The 21,248-nt window shown below is 53.5% G+C and overlaps 1 protein-coding gene across 1 annotated transcript; it reads left to right on the top strand.

Moving 5' to 3' along the window:
- Positions 1-769: 769 nt before the first annotated feature.
- On the top strand, positions 770-18,876 carry slc15a5 (solute carrier family 15, member 5). Its single transcript, XM_031898398.1, has 9 exons — positions 770-1,684; positions 2,014-2,236; positions 10,073-10,242; positions 10,537-10,757; positions 12,523-12,709; positions 14,548-14,736; positions 16,825-16,956; positions 17,148-17,256; positions 18,361-18,876. Exons 1-9 carry the CDS (start codon positions 1,312-1,314, stop codon positions 18,506-18,508), a joined length of 1,752 nt encoding a protein of 583 aa, XP_031754258.1. The 5' UTR covers positions 770-1,311; the 3' UTR covers positions 18,509-18,876.
- The last annotated feature ends 2,372 nt before the right edge of the window (positions 18,877-21,248 follow it).

The raw sequence follows: 21,248 nt of genomic DNA, 5'->3' as shown, positions 1-21,248 counted from the left end.
AGGGCAGTACTTGCAATAAAACCCCCCGAGGGCAGTACTTGCAATAAAAACCCCCCGGAGGTCAGTACTTGCAATAAAAAAGCCCCGGGGGCAGTACTTGCAATAAAACCCCCCCGAGGGCAGTACTTGCATAAAACCCCCGAGGGGCAGTACTTGCATAAAAAGCCCCGAGGGCAGTACTTGCAATAAAACCCCCCGAGGGCAGTACTTGCAATAAAACCCCCCGAGGGCAGTACTTGCAATACAAAGCCCCGAGGGCAGTACTTGCAATAAAAACCCCCGAGGGCAGTACTTGCAATAAAAAGCCCCGAGGGCAGTACTTGCAATAAAACCCCCCGAGGGCAGTACTTGCAATAAAACCCCCCGAGGGCAGTACTTGCAATACAAAGCCCCGAGGGCAGTACTTGCAGTACTTATATGTTGATTGCAAGCTCTGAGGACAAGCCGGGCCCGCTCCTGACTGTAATACCCTTTGTGTTTGGGATATCAGTAGAATACACATATATATCAGAACACCAGCTGTGGCCTCGTACAATGCCCTATTTATTAGAACTAAATATTTTTATATCGTCCAATTTTTTACAAGGTTTCCCTTTGGTTCTGCACAAATATTTCACTTTGGGTGCAAATTCCCAGGAATCCACTAGATTTCTGCTTACTTAGAGCCGAGGGGAGTTCTCTTCCCCGCGGGGCTCGGAGCGGCACGAGGGTGTGAGCTGCGGCCACAAATAGTTTTACTCCTGTGTGGAATTCAGGTCCCGGCTCCTGTTCCTTAATCATAGGAACGAGTATGAGGAGGGCAGAGGAGCCCGGGGACCAGGACCTGAGACACCACAGTAGGACACAGAGACCAGACTGGAGAAGGTCGGCTTCTAAAGCCTCCACTGTAGAGATGGGAATTGTGAAACGTGGATGGAAATCCTTGGAGCCAGGAGTTGGGCAGTGACTGGATGCTGTGATCTGGCCATTGAGACCTCCTCAGAGAACCAGAACTGGCCATTGAGACCTCCTCAGAGAACCAGAACTGGCCAGGGAGATATTGAGGGTTAAGCCCAGGCAGACAGGCTTGAAGACCAAGAGGTGGCCATAGAGACATGGTTATTAAGAACGTAAGCCAAGAGTTGGGCAGTGAGACCTGATCAGGGAAACTTGGGTGACCTACTAAGTAAGACCTGGGAGATAAGAGACCTGATAGGGGACGCATGGACGACGAGATTTGAACACTGAGACCTCATTGGAGCTGAGGAACCTTGAATGGTGACCCACGAGAGTCCAGACAGCACTATGGTTTATTGGTAAAGAAGAACTAATATGCCTCTTCTAGACCCAAGATCTCTTCCAGCACCGCAGCTTTGGGAAGCATCTTTTGATGGTGAAAGTGCAAGGTTTAGTGTTGAAGACCCCTATCAGGGGTCCTCTGCCCCCCAGGCCAGAAGGAAACTCCATGTTGTAGTCTGTAGGCTCCTTGTGGAGCTTTGTGAGAGATTCACCTTTTTTGGGACAGTCTGCAACATGATATTGTTCTGTACCATTAAGCTGGGCTATCGCAACCATGAAGCGGCCATCGTCAACTTGTGCTTTGTTGGAATTTCAACTCTGTCCCCGGTGCTGATTGGTTGGTTGTCTGAGAACTGCACTCGAAGGAGCAGAGTCATCTACTTATGTGCCTTTCTGCACTTTGTAGGTAAGTCCTGTGGGGTTCCATGGCGGGCAGAAAGGGGGTAACATCTCAGACATTCTACTAGTACTGGCATGTCCTAATACCCCAGAGGCAAGAGGTGTGTAAATGGGCACCAAGGGGTGTGATTTTGCCCCCCTTAACTCTCTTGCATCTCTTAACTCTCTTGCATCTGGTCCTGTAGTAAATGACCCCTAGTAAGAGACATGCAGAGAGAGATGATACAAATAATTAGACAGTGAGAGAGTGATACATGGACAGGGCATTATGCCACTGATATGATCTACTTTAATGCCCCTTTCCCCACCAATAAAATCATTTTGTGCCCCCTGTAGGTACTGCGCTGCTGCCCGTAGTTGCGTTTCCTTTCGAAGATTTTTACATAGACGTTCATCACATCGTCCACACGTTGGCCAAAAAGGAACAAAGCCTTTTGTTCTACACAGGGCTACTAATGGCGGCCATTGGCACCGGGGGCATTCGCGCCATCATCTGCCCTTTGAGTGCCTACAGTCTTCAGGAATACGATTGGAGGAAGCTCACCTCATTTTTCAATTGGTTAGTAATTTAGAAAGTGGCAAGCAGTGGGCAAATTGTATCGTTGGGATGTGGGGCAATAACTGTCCTCATAGTGCCCAACCCATACTGGCACTGTTCCTCGTCCCTCTACCTGCCCTACCCATACTGGCACTGTACCTCATCCCTCTACCTGCCCAACCCATACTGGCACTGTACCTTGTCCCTCTTCCTGCCCAACCCATACTGGCACTGTACCTTGTCCCTCTTCCTGCCCAACCCATACTGGCACTGTACCATGTCCCTCTACCTGCCCAACCCATACTGGCACTGTACCTTGTCCCTCTACCTGCCCAACCCATACTGGCACTGTACTTTGTCCCTCTACCTGCCCAACCCATACTGGCACTGTACCATGTCCCTCTACCTGCCCAACCCATACTGGCACTGTTCCTCGTCCCTCTACCTGCCCTACCCATACTGGCACTGTACCTCGTCCCTCTACCTGCCCAACCCATACTGGCACTGTACTTTGTCCCTCTACCTGCCCAACCCATACTGGCACTGTACCATGTCCCTCTACCTGCCCAACCCATCTGGCACTGTTCCTCGTCCCTCTACCTGCCCAACCCATACTGGCACTGTACCTCATCCTCTACCTGCCCAACCCATACTGGCACTGTACCTTGTCCTCTTCCTGCCCAACACCATACTGGCACTGTACCTTGTCCTCTACCTGCCCAACCCACACTGGCACTGTACCTCGTTCCTCTACCTTCCCAACCCAACTGGCACTGTACCAGCGTCCCTCTACCTGCCCTACCCATACTGGCACTGTACCTTGTCCCTCTACCTGCCCAACCCATACTGGCACTGTACCTCGTTCCTCTACCTTCCCAACCCACACTGGCACTGTACCACGTCCCTCTACCTGCCCAACCCATACTGGCACTGTACTTTGTCCCTCTACCTGCCCAACCCATACTGGCACTGTACCTCGTCCCTCTACCTGCCCAACCCATACTGGCATTGTACTTTGTCCCTCTACCTGCCCAACCCATACTGGCACTGTACCTTGTCCCTCTACCTGCCAGGCCCAGATTTGTGGCGAGGCCACAAAGGCCCGGGCCTAGGGCGCCACATACACAGGGGCGGCATGCCGCCCCGCCGCAAGCAAATTTTAACATTTTGCTCCCATACGGAGCAATGGGGACATCTCCCCGCTACTCCGTATGGTAGTTCTAAGCTAGGCGCTTGCGCATGTGCATTAGCGGTGGGGGGGGGGAGGGTGTTCGCGCATGTGCAAGTTAGGCGCATGCACATTCGCGTTTTCGCGGCGGGGGGGGGGGGCGCCGAATGGGGGCGGCCTTGGGGCGCCCCAAGTAGAAAACCCGCCCTGCTACCTGCCCTACCCACACTGGCACTGTACTTTGTCCCTCTACTTGCCCAACCCATACTGGCACTGTACCTTGTCCCTCTACCTGCCCAACCCATACTGGCACTGTACCATGTCCCTCTACCTGCCCAACCCATACTGGCACTGTACCTCGTCCCTCTACCTGCTCAACCCATACTGGCACTGTACCATGTCCCTCTACCTGCCCAACCCATACTGGCACTGTACCTCGTCCCTCTACCTGCCCAACCCATACTGGCACTGTACCTTGTCCCTCTACCTGCTCAACCCACACTGGCACTGTACTTTGTCCCTCTACCTGCCCAACCCATACTGGCACTGTACCTCGTCCCTCTACCTGCCCAACCCACACTGGCACTGTTCCTCGTCCCTCTACCTGCCCAACCCACACTGGCACTGTTCCTCGTCCCTCTACCTGCCCAACCCATACTGGCACTGTACCACGTCCCTCTACCTGCCCTACCCATACTGGCACTGTACCATGTCCCTCTACCTGCTCAACCCATACTGGCACTGTACCATGTCCCTCTACCTGCCCAACCCATACTGGCACTGTACCACGTCCCTCTACCTGCCCAACCCATACTGGCACTGTACCATGTCTCTCTACCTGCCCAACCCATACTGGCACTGTACCTTGTCCCTCTACCTGCCCAACCCATACTGGCACTGTACTTTGTCCCTCTACCTGCCCAACCCATACTGCACTGTACCTTGTCCCTCTACCTGCCCAACCCATACTGGCACTGTACCTTGTCCCTCTACCTGCCCAACCCATACTGGCACTGTACCTCGTTGTCCCTCTACCTGCTGCCAAACCCATACTGGCACTGTACTTGTCCCTCTACCTGCCCAACCCACACTGGCACTGTACCTCGTTCCTCTACCTTCCCAACCCACACTGGCACTGTACCACGTCCCTCTACCTGCCCTACCCATACTGGCACTGTACCTTGTCCCTCTACCTGCCCAACCCATACTGGCACTGTACCTTGTCCCTCTACTTGCCCAACCCACACTGGCACTGTACCACGTCCCTCTACCTGCCCAACCCATACGGGCACTGTACCTTGTCCCTCTACCTGCCCAACCCATACTGGCACTGTACCTTGTCCCTCTACCTGCCCAACCCACACTGGCACTGTACCTCATCCCTCTACCTGCCCAACCCACACTGGCACTGTACTTTGTCCCTCTACCTGCCCAACCGATACTGGCACTGTACCTCGTCCCTCTACCTGCCCTACCCATACTGGCACTGTACCATGTCCCTCTAACGCTGCCCAACCCATACTGGCACTGTACCACGTCCCTCTACCTGCTCAACCACACTGGCACTGTACTTTGTCCCTCTACCTGCCCAACCCATACTGGCACTGTACCTCGTCCCTCTACCTGCCCAACCCACACTGGCACTGTTCCTCGTCCCTCTACCTGCCCAACCCACACTGGGCACTGTTCCTCGTCCTCTACCTGCCCAACCATACTGGCACTGTACCGTCCCTCTACCTGCCCTACCCATACTGGCACTGTACCATGTCCCTCTACCTGCTCAACCATACTGGCTACTGTACCATGTCCCTCTACCTGCCCAACCCATACTGGCACTGTACCACGTCTCTCTACCTGCCCAACCCATACTGGCACTGTACCTTGTCCCTCTACCTGCCCAACCCATACTGGCACTTGTACTTTGTCCCTCTACCGCCAACCCATACTGGCACTGTACCTTGTCCCTCTACCTGCCCAACCCATACTGGCACTGTACCTTGTCCCTCTACCTGCCCAACCCATACTGGCACTGTACCTTGTCCCTCTACCTGCCCAACCCATACTGGCACTGTACCTCGTCCCTCTACCTGCCCAACCCATACTGGCACTGTACCTTGTCCCTCTACCTGCCCAACCCACACTGGCACTGTACCTCGTCCCTCTACCTTCCCAACCCACACTGGCACTGTACCACGTCCCTCTACCTGCCCTACCATACTGGCACTGTACCTTGTCCCTCTACCTGCCCAACCCATACTGGCACTGTACCTTGTCCCTCTACTTGCCCAACCCACACTGGCACTGTACCACGTCCCTCTACCTGCCCAACCCATACGGGCACTGTACCTCGTTCCTCTACCTTCCCAACCCACACTGGCACTGTACCACGTCCCTCTACCTGCCCTACCCATACTGGCACTGTACCTTGTCCCTCTACCTGCCCAACCCACACTGGCACTGTACCTTGTCCCTCTACTTGCCCAACCCACACTGGCACTGTACCACGTCCCTCTACCTGCCCAACCCATACGGGCACTGTACCTTGTCCCTCTACCTGCCCAACCCATACTGGCACTGTACCTTGTCCCTCTACCTGCCCAACCCACACTGGCACTGTACCTCATCTCTCTACCTGCCAAACCCACACTGGCACTGTACTTTGTCCCTCTACCTGCCCAACCGATACTGGCACTGTACCTCGTCCTCTACCTGCCCTACCCATACTGGCACTGTACCATGTCCCTCTACCTGCCCAACCCATACTGGCACTGTACCACGTCCCTCTACCTGCTCAACCCACACTGGCACTGTACTTTGTCCCTCTACCTGCCCAACCCATACTGGCACTGTACTCGTCCCTCTACCTGCCCAACCCACACTGGCACTGTACCTCGTTCCTCTACCTTCCCAACCCACACTGGCACTGTACCACGTCCCTCTACCTGCCCTACCCATACTGGCACTGTACCTTGTCCCTCTACCTGCCCAACCCATACTGGCACTGTACCTTGTCCCTCTACTTGCCCAACCCACACTGGCACTGTACCACGTCCCTCTACCTGCCCAACCCATACGGGCACTGTACCTCGTTCCTCTACCTTCCCCAACCCACACTGGCACTGGTACCACGTCCCTCTACCTGCCTACCCATACTGGCACTGTACCTTGTCCCTCTACCTGCCCAACCGCCACACTGGCACTGTACCTTGTCCCTCTACTTGCCCAACCCACACTGGCAACTGTACCACGTCCTTCTACCTGCCCAAACCATACGGCACTGTACCTTGTCCTCTACCTGCCAACCCATACTGGCACTGTACCTTGTCCCTCTACCTGCCCAACCCACACTGGCACTGTACCTCATCCCTCTACCTGCCCAACCCACACTGGCACTGTACTTTGTCCCTCTACCTGCCCAACCGATACTGGCACTGTACCTCGTCCCTCTACCTGCCCTACCCATACTGGCACTGTACCATGTCCCTCTACCTGCCCAACCCATACTGGCACTGTACCACGTCCCTCTACCTGCTCAACCCACACTGGCACTGTACTTTGTCCCTCTACCTGCCCAACCCATACTGGCACTGTACCTCGTCCCTCTACCTGCCCAACCCACACTGGCACTGTTTCTCGTCCCTCTACCTGCCTAACCCACACTGGCACTGTTCCTCGTCCCTCTACCTGCCCAACCCATACTGGCACTGTACCTTGTCCCTCTACCTGCCCAACCCACACTGGCACTGTACCTCGTTCCTCTCCTTCAACCCACACTGGCACTGTACCACGTCCCTCTACCTGCCCTACCCATACTGGCACTGTACCTTGTCCCTCTACCTGCCCAACCCATACTGGCACTGTACCTTGTCCCTACTACTTGCCCAACCCACACTGGCACTGTACCACGTCCCTCTACCTGCCCAACCCATACGGACACTGTACCTTGTCCCTCTACCTGCCCAACCTATACTGGCACTGTACCTTGTCCCTCTACCTGGCCAACCCACACTGGCACTGTTCCTCATCCCTCTAACCTGCCCAACCCCACACTGGCACTGTACTTTGTCCCTCTACCTGCCCAACCGATACTGGCAACTGTACTCGTCCCTCTACCTGCCCTACCCATACTGGCACTGTACCATGTCCCTCTACCTGCCCAACCCATACTGGCACTGTACCATGTCCCTCTACCTGCCCTACCCATACTGGCATTGTACCTTGTCCCTCTACCTGCCCTACCCATACTGGCGCTGTTCCTCATCCCTCTGCCTGCCCAACCCATACTGGCACTGTACCTCGTCCCTCTACCTGCCCAACCCACACTGACACCGTACCTCGTCCCTCTACCTGCCCAACCCATACTGGCACTGTACCTCGTCCCTCTACCTGCCCAACCCATACTGGCACTGTACCTCGTCCCTCTACCTGCCCAACCCATACTGGCACTGTACCATGTCCCTCTACCTGCCCAACCCATACTGGCACTGTACCATGTCCCTCTACCTGCCCAACCCATACTGGCACTGTACCTTGTCCCTCTACTTGCCCAACCCACACTGGCACTGTACCACGTCCCTCTACCTGCCCAACCCATACTGGCACTGTACCTTGTCCCTCTACCTGCCCAACCCATACTGGCACTGTACCTTGTCCCTCTACCTGCCCAACCCACACTGGCACTGTACCTCATCCCTCTACCTGCCCAACCCACACTGGCACTGTACTTTGTCCCTCTACCTGCCCAACCGATACTGGCACTGTACCTCGTCCCTCTACCTGCCCTACCCATACTGGCACTGTACCATGTCCCTCTACCTGCCCAACCCATACTGGCACTGTACCATGTCCCTCTACCTGCCCTACCCATACTGGCATTGTACCTTGTCCCTCTACCTGCCCTACCCATACTGGCGCTGTTCCTCATCCCTCTGCCTGCCCAACCCATACTGGCACTGTACCTCGTCCCTCTACCTGCCCAACCCACACTGACACCGTACCTCGTCCCTCTACCTGCCCAACCCATACTGGCACTGTACCTCGTCCCTCTACCTGCCCAACCCACACTGACACTGTACATTGTCCCTCTACCTGCCCAACCCATACTGGCACTGTACCATGTCCCTCTACCTGCCCAACCCATACTGGCACTGTACCATGTCCCTCTACCTGCCCAACCCATACTGGCACTGTACCATGTCCCTCTACCTGCCCAATCCACACTGGCACTGTACCATGTCCCTCTACCTGCCTAACCCATACTTGCACTGTACCATGTCCCTCTACCTGCCCAACCCATACTGGCACTGTACCTCGTCCCTCTACCTGCCCAACCCACACTGACACCGTACCTCGTCCCTCTACCTGCCCAACCCATACTGGCACTGTACCTCGTCCCTCTACCTGCCCAACCCACACTGACACTGTACATTGTCCCTCTACCTGTCCAACCCACACTGGCACTGTACCATGTCCCTCTACCTGCCTAACCCATACTTGCACTGTACCATGTCCCTCTACCTGCCTAACCCATACTTGCACTGTACCTCGTTCCTCTACCTGCCCAACCCATACTGACACTATACCCCGTCCCTCTACCTGCCCAACCCATACTGGCACTGTACCTCGTCCCTCTACCTGCCCAACCCACACTGGCACTGTACCTTGTCCCTCTACCTGCCCAACCCATACTGGCACTGTACCTCGTCCCTCTACCTGCCCAACCCATACTGGCACTGTACCTTGTCCCTCTACCTGCCCAACCCACACTGGCACTGTACCTCGTCCCTCTACCTGCCCAACCCATACTGGCACTGTACCTTGTCCCTCTACCTGCCCAACCCATACTGGCACTGTACCATGTCCCTCTACCTGCCCAACCCATACTGGCATTGTACTTTGTCTCTCTACCTGCCCAACCCATACTGGCACTGTTCCTCGTCCCTCTACCTGCCCAACCCATACTGGAACTGTACCTTGTCCCTCTACCTGCCCAACCCACACTGGCACTGTACCTCGTCCCTCTACCTGCCCAACCCATACTGGCACTGTACCATGTCCCTCTGCCTGCCCAACCAATACTGGCATTGTACTTTGTCTCTCTACCTGCCCAACCCATACTGGCACTGTTCCTCGTCCCTCTACCTGCCCAACCCATACTGGAACTGTACTTTGTCCCTCTACCTGCCCAACCCACACTGGCACTGTACCAAATACAGATTGTCACTTACCCATTATCAGTATATTAAGGACATTAAGACAATTTGTGCTACTAAGCTACAGTGTATGCAGTTGTAGCTCCCTGGATCACCAGTCACAGCGGTGGCCAATAAAAAGGGCAATTATGTAATAAGAATGTGGGTCCAGGCAAAGTATCAAGTATTTATTGTGGCTTACGGAGACCTCGGGAACCAATAGTATGGGGGGTGTATCTGGGCAATGCCCTACTGTCTCCATCTTGACTCATCTATCAGACTGTGGCCCAGTAGCCAAGGCCAGGGATCGGGGCTGAGGAGCAGCCGGGGTTTAGCATTGCTGATTTCAGCCGGAACACAGGGATGATGAAAAGAGGGCACATTTTTATCTTTAAGATGTAACACAACCAGAACCAATTGGTGACTCCTGCAAGGTCCCGGGAAGAATGGCCTCTAAGGCTGAAGTTTGGGCCTAACCTGAGAAATTGCTTTATTTAGGTTTTATTGGCTGATGAACCTGAACTCCCTGGTTGTGTTTATGGGCATCTCTTATATCCAGCAGTCGGTGGCACAGAACCTGGGCTTCCTCATCCCATTCATGTCAGTGGTCATGGCCCTGATAACCATCCACATGGTGCGCAATGAGCTCTTGTACCAGCCCAGGAAAGGTAAGGAGCCTCCATCTGTTCCCTCAGTCATATCATCTCTTCCTTGTCCCCCACCATAAATAAGGGGGTACAGCCCCCAGAATGAGGGGGCCAGACCTGGGATGGATTTTAAAGCTCCCACTTGGGAAACTTCATGGGGTTCTCCAACAGGATCCAGTAACCTAGTTTAGCGTTGATGGCCCCTTTTTAGGGACACCCTGGCACTCAGCTTAATGGATCTCTCAAAACAGTTTTGGGGGTTCTATGGACCCACCATGTTCTCTAACCACAGCAATGCCTGCTCCATATTCACAGGGGGTTCTCTGCTGGTCACACTCGGAGTCTTTACGAACGCGGTGAGGATGTGTTGCACCAACTACCGTCACCTTGGTGGGCGCGTCAGTACGTGGCTTGATTGTGCAAAAGAGAACAATGGAGGACGTTACAGTGAATCCCACGTGGAGAACACCAAGGCCCTCTTCAGACTCTTCCCACTCTTCAGCTTTCAGCTCCTTTATAGAATTTGCATTATGCAGGTGAATCTCTGGGACACTGATTGGGTCAAGGATATTGTCTCCATCTTGCTCTATTGTCTTCATCTTGTCCTAATGTCTCCATCTTGCCCTACTGTCTCCATCTTGCCCTACTGTCCCCATCTTGCCCTACTGTCCCCATCTTGCCCTACTGTCTCCATCTTGCCCTACTGTCCCCATCTTGCCCTACTGTCCCCATCTTGCCCTACTGTCTCCATCTTTCCCTACTGTCTCCATCTTGCCCTACTGTCCCCATCTTGCCCTACTGTCTCCATCTTGCCCTACTGTCCCATCTTGCCCTACTGTCCCATCTTGCCCTACTGTCTCCATCTTTCCCTACTGTCTCCATCTGCCGTACTGTCCCCATCTTGCCCTACTGTCCCCATCTTGCCCTACTGTCCCATCTTGCCCTACTGTCTCCATCTTGCGCTACTGTCCCCCATCTTGCCCTACTGTCTCCATCTTGCCCTACTGTCCCTATCTTGCCCTACTGTCCCCATCTTGCCCTACTGTCTCCATCTTGCCCTACTGTCTCCATCTTGCCCTACTGTCCCCATCTTGCCCTACTGTCCCCATCTTGTCCTACTGTCTCCATCTTGCCCTACTGCCCCCATCTTGCCCTACTGTCCCCATCTTGCCCTACTGTCCCCATCTTGTCCTACTGTCTCCATCTTGCCCTACTGTCCCCATCTTGCCCTACTGTCTCCATCTTGCCCTACTGTCTCCATCTTGCCCTACTGTCCCCATCTTGCCCTACTGTCCCCATCTTGTCCTACTGTCCCCATCTTGCCCTACTGTCCCCATCTTGCCCTACTGTCCCCATCTTGCCCTACTGTCTCCATCTTGCCCTACTGTCTCCATCTTGCCCTACTGTCCCCATCTTGCCCTACTGTCCCCATCTTGTCCTACTGTCTCCATCTTGCCCTACTGCCCCCATCTTGCCCTACTGTCCCCATCTTGCCCTACTGTCCCCATCTTGTCCTACTGTCTCCATCTTGCCCTACTGTCCCCATCTTGCCCTACTGTCTCCATCTTGCCCTACTGTCTCCATCTTGCCCTACTTTCCCCATCTTGTCCTACTGCCCCCATCCTCTTCTACTGTCTCCATCTTGCCCTACTGTCTCCATCTTGTCCTACTGTCTCCATCTTGCCCTACTGTCCCCATCTTGCCCTACTGTCTCCATCTTGCCCTACTGTCTCCATCTTGCCCTACTGTCCCCATCTTGTCCTACTGCCCCCATCCTCTTCTACTGTCTCCATCTTGCTTTGCTATGGTGTTTATCATTCGTACTACTGCAGTTACATTCTGGGGCCTCACAATGTCCCGGGCCCAGTGCAGTCGCCCCTATTTGCACCCCTATAAACACAGGTCTGGCTTTAACATGAATAAATTCAATAAATGGGGCTAGACCCTCACCCGAGGGTCATGAAGTAAGAGCAAAGTTTGCCCCAACGTAATCACTAAAAAACACTTTATTAAAGTTTATTTCTCCAGTTTGTAATTCACCCAGTGATAGTGTGGCCCCTGTGTGTGGGGCACCAGAGTTCTTTTACTGGTCCCAGAACCCCAATTTACTGTTACACCTGGGTAGAAAAAGGGTCCTTTGAAGATGGAATTGGTGGACTTGCCCGGTTGCTAGGCTACTATAGGTTATTATATAAGGATATATATGTATAAAGCAGCCATGGTTTGTGGTGGGGTGACTTTGCGGTGGGATTTGCCCCTGTAGCCCTGGGATATAACTGTTATTAATGCCCCCCCATACAGACATCATCAGGATACTTCATTCAAACGATGAATTCAAACTTGAATTTCTATGGACTTCTCCTCCCGATTGCTGCCATGACGATTATAAGCATCATCCCTCAGCTGATCCTCGCTCCTTGCTTCGAGTGCCTCAACTCGCGCTTCTTCCCCAGACTTGGCCACGGGCCGACCCCGTCCGGCTCTATAAGTAAGGTTTCCCCCCCATCTGCGTATCCCAGAGTCATTCTAGGGTGGGCTCTGGTACAGCACATCCAATGCAGAGTTATCATTGGTCTAGAAGGGTCATGTGGCCACTGTCACACAGTCCAATTACACACACTGGGGGGGCATTGGATTATTCCAGTTCAAGCACCCCTTGGAGGTTCAGCTTTGGGTCAGGCCCCCCTTTTGGTGCATAAAGCATTGGGGTATCAGATATTCAGACCCAGTTCTTAGAGCATCAAAAAGGTTTTCACCCCAAATATCTCACTAATGTTCAGACTGGGCTTGTTCTTGTATCTAGGAGTAGTATCTAGGAGTAGTATCTAGGAGTACTAGGAGTAGTATCTAGGAGTACTAGGAGTAGTATCTAGGAGTACTAAGAGTAGTATCTAGGAGTACTAGGAGTAGTATCTGGTGGTACTAGGAGTAGTATCTAGGAGTACTAGGAGTAGTATTTAGGAGTACTAGGAGTAGTATCTAGGAGTACTAGGAGTAGTATCTGGGGGTACTAGGAGTAGTATCTAGGAGTACTAGGAGTAGTATTTAGGAGTACTAGGAGTAGTATCTAGGAGTACTAGGAGTAGTATCTAGGAGTACTAGGAGTAGTATCTAGGAGTACTAGGAGTAGTATCTGGGGGTACTAGGAGTAGTATCTAGGACTACTAGGGGTAGTATCTAGGAGTACTAGGAGTAGTATCTAGGAGTACTAGGAGTAGTATCTAGGAGTACTAGGGGTAGTATCTAGGAGTACTAGGAGTAGCATCTAGGAGTACTAAGAGTAGTATCTAGGAGTACTAGGAGTAGTATCTAGGAGTACTAGCGGTAGTATCTAGGAGTACTAGGAGTAGTATCTAGGAGTACTAGGAGTAGTATCTAGGAGTACTAGGGGTAGTATCTAGGAGTACTAGGAGTAGTATCTAGGAGTACTAGGAGTAGTATCTAGGAGTACTAGGAGTAGTATCTAGGAGTACTAGGAGTAGTATCTAGGAGTACTAGGGGTAGTATCTAGGAGTACTAGGAGTAGTATCTAGGAGTACTAGGGGTAGTATCTAGGAGTACTAGGAGTAGCATCTAGGAGTACTAAGAGTAGTATCTAGGAGTACTAGGAGTAGTATCTAGGAGTACTAGCGGTAGTATCTAGGAGTACTAGGAGTAGTATCTAGGAGTACTAGGAGTAGTATCTAGGAGTACTAGGGGTAGTATCTAGGAGTACTAGGAGTAGTATCTAGGAGTACTAGGAGTAGTATCAAGGAGTACTAGGAGTAGTATCTAGGAGTACTAAGAGTAGTATCTAGGAGTACTAGGAGTAGTATCTAGGAGTACTAGCGGTAGTATCTAGGAGTACTAGGAGTAGTATCTAGGAGTACTAGGGGTAGTATCTAGGAGTACTAGGAGTAGTATCTAGGAGTACTAGGAGTAGTATCAAGGAGTACTAGGAGTAGTATCTAGGAGTACTAGGAGTAGTATCTAGGAGTAGTATCTAGGAGTACTAGGGGTAGTATCTAGGAGTACTAGGAGTAGTATCTAGGAGTACTAGGAGTAGTATCTAGGAGTGCAGATTGAGCTTGTCCCTAACGAGCCCCTGTAACCCTGCTACAAGCCCCTTCCAATCATAACAAGCTCCATGTTGGCTACAGCTCCGACCCAGCCACATTCTACAGGCTCTATGGGTATCACTGGGCTCCTGCTGGGGTTTCTATGGGGAAAGATTGGGGAATGAATTCTTTTGCCCCCCCCTACCTGCCCTGCACAGGCACCTGGGTAGTTAAAGCCTTAAAGTTGGATGAAGGTTCTTCTCTATAAGCAGCGCCTTGTTCCTTGCAGTCTGCGGCCATCTCTGTGCGGCTCTTTCCCTTCTGTTGGCCGGGATCTATGAGCTTTATAGGAAGGATTTCCCATTGGTGGAGCAGACCCTCTCCGGAAAGGTTCTACTGGTTTCCTCCATGCCCTCTTACCAACTGGCGCCACAGTATGTTCTGCTGGGAGTCGCCGAGGCACTGGTTCTTCCCTGCTGTAAGTGTGAATCATAAACTACTGGGGAACCTTACTGGGTCTCAGAGGTAGATACTATAGGGTGGGCCTATAACTGCCCCACTACATGTTCTATGGGGTATCACTGCCCCACTACAGGCTCCATGGGGTATCACTGGCCCGCTACAGGCTCTTTGGGGTATCAGTGGCCCGCTACTGGCTCTATGGGGTATCAGTGGCCCACTACAGGCTCTATGGGGTGTCACTGGCCTATAACTGCCCCACTACATGTTCTATGGGGTATCAGTGGCCCGCTACAGGCTCTATGGGGTATCACTGGCCCACTACAGGCTCTATGGGTATCACTGCCCCACTACAGGCTCTATGGGGTATCACTGGCCCACTACAGGCTCTATGGGTATCACTGGGCCACTACAGGCTCTATGGGGTATCACTGACCCACTACAGGCTCTATGGGGTATCAGTGGCCCGCTACAGGCTCTATGGGGTATCACTGGCCCACTACAGGCTCTATGGGGTATCACTGGCCCACTACAGGCTCTATGGGTATCACTGCCCCACTACAGGCTCTATGGGGTATCACTGGCCCGCTACAGGCTCTATGGGGTATCACTGCCCCACTACAGGCTCTATGGGTATCACTGGCCCACTACAGGCTCTATGGGTATCACTGGCCTGCTACAGGCTCTATGGGGTATCACTGGCCCACTACAGGCTCTATGGGGTATTACTGCCCCGCTACAGGCTCTATGGGGTATCACTGGCCCACTACAGGCTCTATGGGGTATTACCGCCCCACTACAGGCTCTATGGGGTATCACTGCCCTGCTTCAGGCTCTATGGGGTATCACTGGCCCGCTTCAGGCTCTATGGGGTATCACTGGCCCACTACAGGCTCTATGGGGTATCACTGCCCTGCTACAGGCTCTATGGGGTATCACTGCCCCGCTTCAGGCTCTATGGGGTATCACTGGCCCACTACAGGCTCTATGGGGTATCACTGCCCCGCTACAGGCTCTATGGGGTATTACTGCCCCACTACAGGCTCTATGGGGTATCACTGCCCTGCTACAGGCTCTATGGGGTATTACTGCCCCACTACAGGCTCTATGGGGTATCACTGCCCCGCTTCAGGCTCTATGGGGTATCACTGCCCCGCTTCAGGCTCTATGGGGTATCACTGGCCCGCTACAGGCTCTATGGGGTATCACTGCCCCGCTACAGGCTCTATGGGGTATTACTGCCCCACTACAGGCTCTATGGGGTATTACTGCCCTGCTGCAGGCTCTATGGGTATCACTGGCCCACTACAGGCTCTATGGGGTATCACTGGCCCGCTACAGGCTCTATGGGGTATCACTGCCCCGCTACAGGCTCTATGGGTATCACTGGCCCACTACAGGCTCTATGGGGTATTACTGGCCCACTACAGGCTCTATGGGGTATTACTGCCCCGCTGCAGGCTCTATGGGGTATCACTGGCCCGCTACAGGCTCTATGGGGTATCACTGCCCCGCTACAGGCTCTATGGGTATCACTGGCCCACTACAGGCTCTATGGGGTATTACTGCCCCACTACAGGCTCTATGGGGTATTACTGCCCCGCTGCAGGCTCTATGGGTATCACTGGCCCACTACAGGCTCTATGGGGTATCACTGGCCCACTACAGGCTCTATGGGGTATTACTGCCCCGCTGCAGGCTCTATGGGGTATTACTGCCCCGCTGCAGGCTCTATGGGTATCACTGGCCCGCTACAGGCTCTATGGGTATCACTGGCCTGCTACAGGCTCTATGGGGTATCACTGGCCCACTACAGGCTCTATGGGGTATTACTGCCCCGCTGCAGGCTCTATGGGGTATTACTGCCCCGCTGCAGGCTCTATGGGGTATTACTGCCCCGCTGCAGGCTCTATGGGTATCACTGGCCCGCTACAGGCTCTATGGGGTATCACTGGCCCACTACAGGCTCTATGGGGTATTACTGCCCCGCTGCAGGCTCTATGGGGTATCACTGGCCCGCTACAGGCTCTATGGGGTATCACTGCCCCGCTACAGGCTCTATGGGGTATCACTGTACAAATTCCCACAATCCCCTCTGTATGTGCAGGTTCGGTTATAACAGTGAAGCTGGTGCCGGGGCAGGTTCGGGGCATCGCCATGCACATTCTCAGCCTGTTCGGCGCCGCCGGCTGCTTCCTGGGAGCCCTGCTGGCCGGAGTGGCCTTTTCAGCTTCGGGCGGTGAGTGCAGATAAATAAAGGGAAATAATGTGAATTTGCTGAGAAACAATGGAAGTGAGGGGTCCGTTGAGCGTGGGGCAATTCAGCTCGTTAGACATTGGGTGGGGGGGTAAGTAGCTGAGGAAGGGGTTACATGCAGTATAAATACCCCCACGACCTCTCATTTAACCCTAATGCTTCCTGTGTTTCAGGGAATTGGTACCCAGCCTTCCTGCCTCTGGGGCACTTAGAGAGATTCTACTTCTTTGTGGGGTCACTTGGCCTCCTGAATACCCTCTGCTTCTGGAAAATCTCCCACAGGTACCTCCTGGGCAACTTACCTGCCCCATTGTGATATTACTCCATAGCTACCAAGCCCTATAGTAAAGCTGTGCTGCCTGTGCTCTCACCAGGTACCTCCTGGGCAACTTACCTGCCCCATTGTGATATAACTCCATAGCTACCAAGTCCTATAGTAAAGCTGTGCTGCCTGTGCTCTCACCAGGTACCTCCTGGGCAACTTACCTGCCCAATTGTGATATAACTCCATAGCTACCAAGCCCTATAGTAAAGCTGTGCTGCCTGTGCTCTCACCAGGTACCTCCTGGGCAACTTACCTGCCCCATTGTGATATTACTCCATAGCTACCAAGCCCTATAGTAAAGCTGTGCTGCCTGTGCTCTCACCAGGTACCTCCTGGGCAACTTACCTGCCCCATTGTGATATAACTCCATAGCTACCAAGCCCTATAGTAAAGCTGTGCTGCCTGTGCTCTCACCAGGTACCTCCTGGGCAACTTACCTGCCCCATTGTGATATTACTCCATAGCTACCAAGCCCTATAGTAAAGCTGTGCTGCCTGTGCTCTCACCAGGTACCTCCTGGGCAACTTACCTGCCCCATTGTGATATTACTCCATAGCTACCAAGCCCTATAGTAAAGCTGTGCTGCCTGTGCTCTCACCAGGTACCTCCTGGGCAACTTACCTGCCAAATTGGGATATTACTCCATAGCTACCAAGCCCTATAGTAAAGCTGTGCTGCCTGTGCTCTCACCAGGTACCTCCTGGGCAACTTACCTGCCCCATTGTGATATTACTCCATAGCTACCAAGCCCTATAGTAAAGCTGTGCTGCCTGTGCTCTCACCAGGTACCTCCTGGGCAACTTACCTGCCCCATTGTGATATTACTCCATAGCTACCAAGCCCTATAGTAAAGCTGTGCTGCCTGTGCTCTCACCAGGTACCTCCTGGGCAACTTACCTGCCCCATTGTGATATTACTCCATAGCTACCAAGCCCTATAGTAAAGCTGTGCTGCCTGTGCTCTCACCAGGTACCTCCTGGGCAACTTACCTGCCCCATTGTGATATTACTCCATAGCTACCAAGCCCTATAGTAAAGCTGTGCTGCCTGTGCTCTTACCAGGTACAATGATCTGGAGCAGGAGATGGAGCTGGGATTCCGGGGGAGTCGATTGGAGGAGAAACTGATCCAACACGAGAGATCTCTCAGGTTCTACGAGAGTGTCCTGGACTGGACTTACCCCTTCTCTCCTATGGAGACGGCTGTCTAATTGCACATTGGCACATTGGCGCGGGCACTGCCAGGCTCAGGGGCCCTGGGCTCAAATGGAACTTCTCAATGACCCAATGGGAACTATGTAGTGGGGCCACTATGGGCACTGAGCGGAGGGCAATTGTTCTTGACCCTCTAAAGCCCCAAAAAGTGGGGCAGCCCCCCGAGGAGGGAGCAGAACAGCCCCAGGGGCATCAGTCTGAGGGTCAGTTGGGAAGATGCACAGATGGACGGTCTCCTGGTGAGATTTGGGGGTCCCTTGTGGGAAAGAACAGTTAGTAGATATGTTAAATATATAAATAAGGGGTGTCTAAGCTGTGGCCCCCCAGCCGTGGCTTTGCTGTGCCCCCCACTTCCCGCCCACAGCAAGAGATTTTAACTATAATTGCAGAGGTGTCTCTGTGTCTTCTTTGTCTTCATCCAGATGCTGGGGGGTCTCTGTGGGTTTATACAGATGCTGGGGGGTCTCTGTGGGTTTATACAGATGCTGGGGGGTCTCTGTGGGTTCATACAGATGCTGGGGGGTCTCTGTGGGTTCATACAGATGCTGGGGGGTCTCTGTGGGTTCATACAGATGCTGGGGGGTCTCTGTGGGTTCATACAGATGCTGGGGGGTCTCTGTGGGTTCATACAGATGCTGGGGGGTCTCTGTGGGTTCATACAGATGCTGGGGGGTATCTGTGGGTTTATACAGATGCTGGGGGGTCTCTGTGGGTTCATACAGATGCTGGGGGGTCTCTGTGGGTTCATACAGATGCTGGGGGGTCTCTGTGGGTTCATACAGATGCTGGGGGGTCTCTGTGGGTTTATACAGATGCTGGGGGGTCTCTGTGGGTTCATACAGATGCTGGGGGGTCTCTGTGGGTTTATACAGATGCTGGGGGGTCTCTGTGGGTTCATACAGATGCTGGGGGGGTCTCTGTGGGTTCATACAGATGCTGGGGGGTCTCTGTGGGTTTATACAGATGCTGGGGGGTCTCTGTGGGTTTATACAGATGCTGGGGGGTCTCTGTGGGTTTATACAGATGCTGGGGGGGTCTCTGTGGGTTCATACAGATGCTGGGGGGGTCTCTGTGGGTTTATACAGATGCTGGGGGGTCTCTGTGGGTTTATACAGATGCTGGGGGGTCTCTGTGGGTTCATACAGATGCTGGGGGGGTCTCTGTGGGTTTATACAGATGCTGGGGGGTCTCTGTGGGTTTATACAGATGCTGGGGGGGTCTCTGTGGGTTCATACAGATGCTGGGGGGGTCTCTGTGGGTTTATACAGATGCTGGGGGGTCTCTGTGGGTTTATACAGATGCTGGGGGGTCTCTGTGGGTTCATACAGATGCTGGGGGGGTCTCTGTGGGTTTATACAGATGCTGGGGGGGTCTCTGTGGGTTCATACAGATGCTGGGGGGTCTCTGTGGGTTTATACAGATGCTGGGGGGTCTCTGTGGGTTTATACAGATGCTGGGGGTCTCTGTGGGTTTATACAGATGCTGGGGGGGTCTCTGTGGGTTCATACAGATGCTGGGGGGGTCTCTGTGGGTTTATACAGATGCTGGGGGGTCTCTGTGGGTTTATACAGATGCTGGGGGGTCTCTGTGGGTTCATACAGATGCTGGGGGGGTCTCTGTGGGTTTATACAGATGCTGGGGGGTCTCTGTGGGTTTATACAGATGCTGGGGGGTCTCTGTGGGTTCATACAGATGCTGGGGGGGTCTCTGTGGGTTTATACAGATGCTGGGGGGTCTCTGTGGGTTTATACAGATGCTGGGGGGTCTCTGTGGGTTCATACAGATGCTGGGGGGGTCTCTGTGGGTTTATACAGATGCTGGGGGGTCTCTGTGGGTTTATACAGATGCTGGGGGGTCTCTGTGGGTTTATACAGATGCTGGGGGGGTCTCTGTGGGTTCATACAGATGCTGGGGGGTCTCTGTGGGTTTATACAGATGCTGGGGGGGTCTCTGTGGGTTTATACAGATGCTGGGGGGTCTCTGTGGGTTCATACAGATGCTGGGGGGTCTCTGTGGGTTCATACAGATGCTGGGGGGTCTCTGTGGGTTCATACAGATGCTGGGGGGTCTCTGTGGGTTTATACAGATGCTGGGGGGTCTCTGTGGGTTCATACAGATGCTGGGGGGTCTCTGTGGGTTTATACAGATGCTGGGGGGTCTCTGTGGGTTCATACAGATGCTGGGGGGTCTCTGTGGGTTCATACAGATGCTGGGGGGTCTCTGTGGGTTCATACAGATGCTGGGGGGTCTCTGTGGGTTCATACAGATGCTGAGGGGGTCTCTGTGGGTTCATACAGATGCTGGGGGGGTCTCTGTGGGTTCATACAGATGCTGGGGGGTCTCTGTGGGTTTATACAGATGCTGGGGGGTCTCTGTGGGTTTATACAGGTGCTGGGGGGTCTCTGTGGGTTCATACAGATGCTGGGGGGTCTCTGTGGGTTCATACAGATGCTGGGGGGGTCTCTGTGGGTTCATACAGATGCTGGGGGGTCTCTGTGGGTTTATACAGATGCTGGGGGGTCTCTGTGGGTTCATACAGATGCTGGGGGGTCTCTGTGGGTTCATACAGATGCTGGGGGGTCTCTGTGGGTTTATACAGATGCTGGGGGGTCTCTGTGGGTTCATACAGATGCTGGGGGGTCTCTGTGGGTTCATACAGATGCTGGGGGGTCTCTGTGGGTTCATACAGATGCTGGGGGGTCTCTGTGGGTTCATACAGATGCTGGGGGGGTCTCT

The sequence above is a fragment of the Xenopus tropicalis genome, chromosome 3 (assembly GCF_000004195.4).
Source record: "Xenopus tropicalis strain Nigerian chromosome 3, UCB_Xtro_10.0, whole genome shotgun sequence".
Taxonomy (NCBI): Eukaryota; Metazoa; Chordata; class Amphibia; order Anura; family Pipidae; genus Xenopus; species Xenopus tropicalis.
This window is presented reverse-complemented; position numbering and strand designations above follow the sequence as displayed.

Excerpts from the sequence above, each read along its gene's own strand:
- slc15a5 (XM_031898398.1), top strand. The coding sequence starts at position 1,312 with ATGCCTCTTCTAGACCCAAGATCTCTTCCAGCACCGCAGCTTTGGGAA. Across the intron at positions 1,685-2,013 it reads TGCCTTTCTGCACTTTGTAG|GTACTGCGCTGCTGCCCGTA; the intron begins GTAAGTCCTGTG and ends TGCCCCCTGTAG. Across the intron at positions 17,257-18,360 it reads TTCTGGAAAATCTCCCACAG|GTACAATGATCTGGAGCAGG; the intron begins GTACCTCCTGGG and ends TGCTCTTACCAG.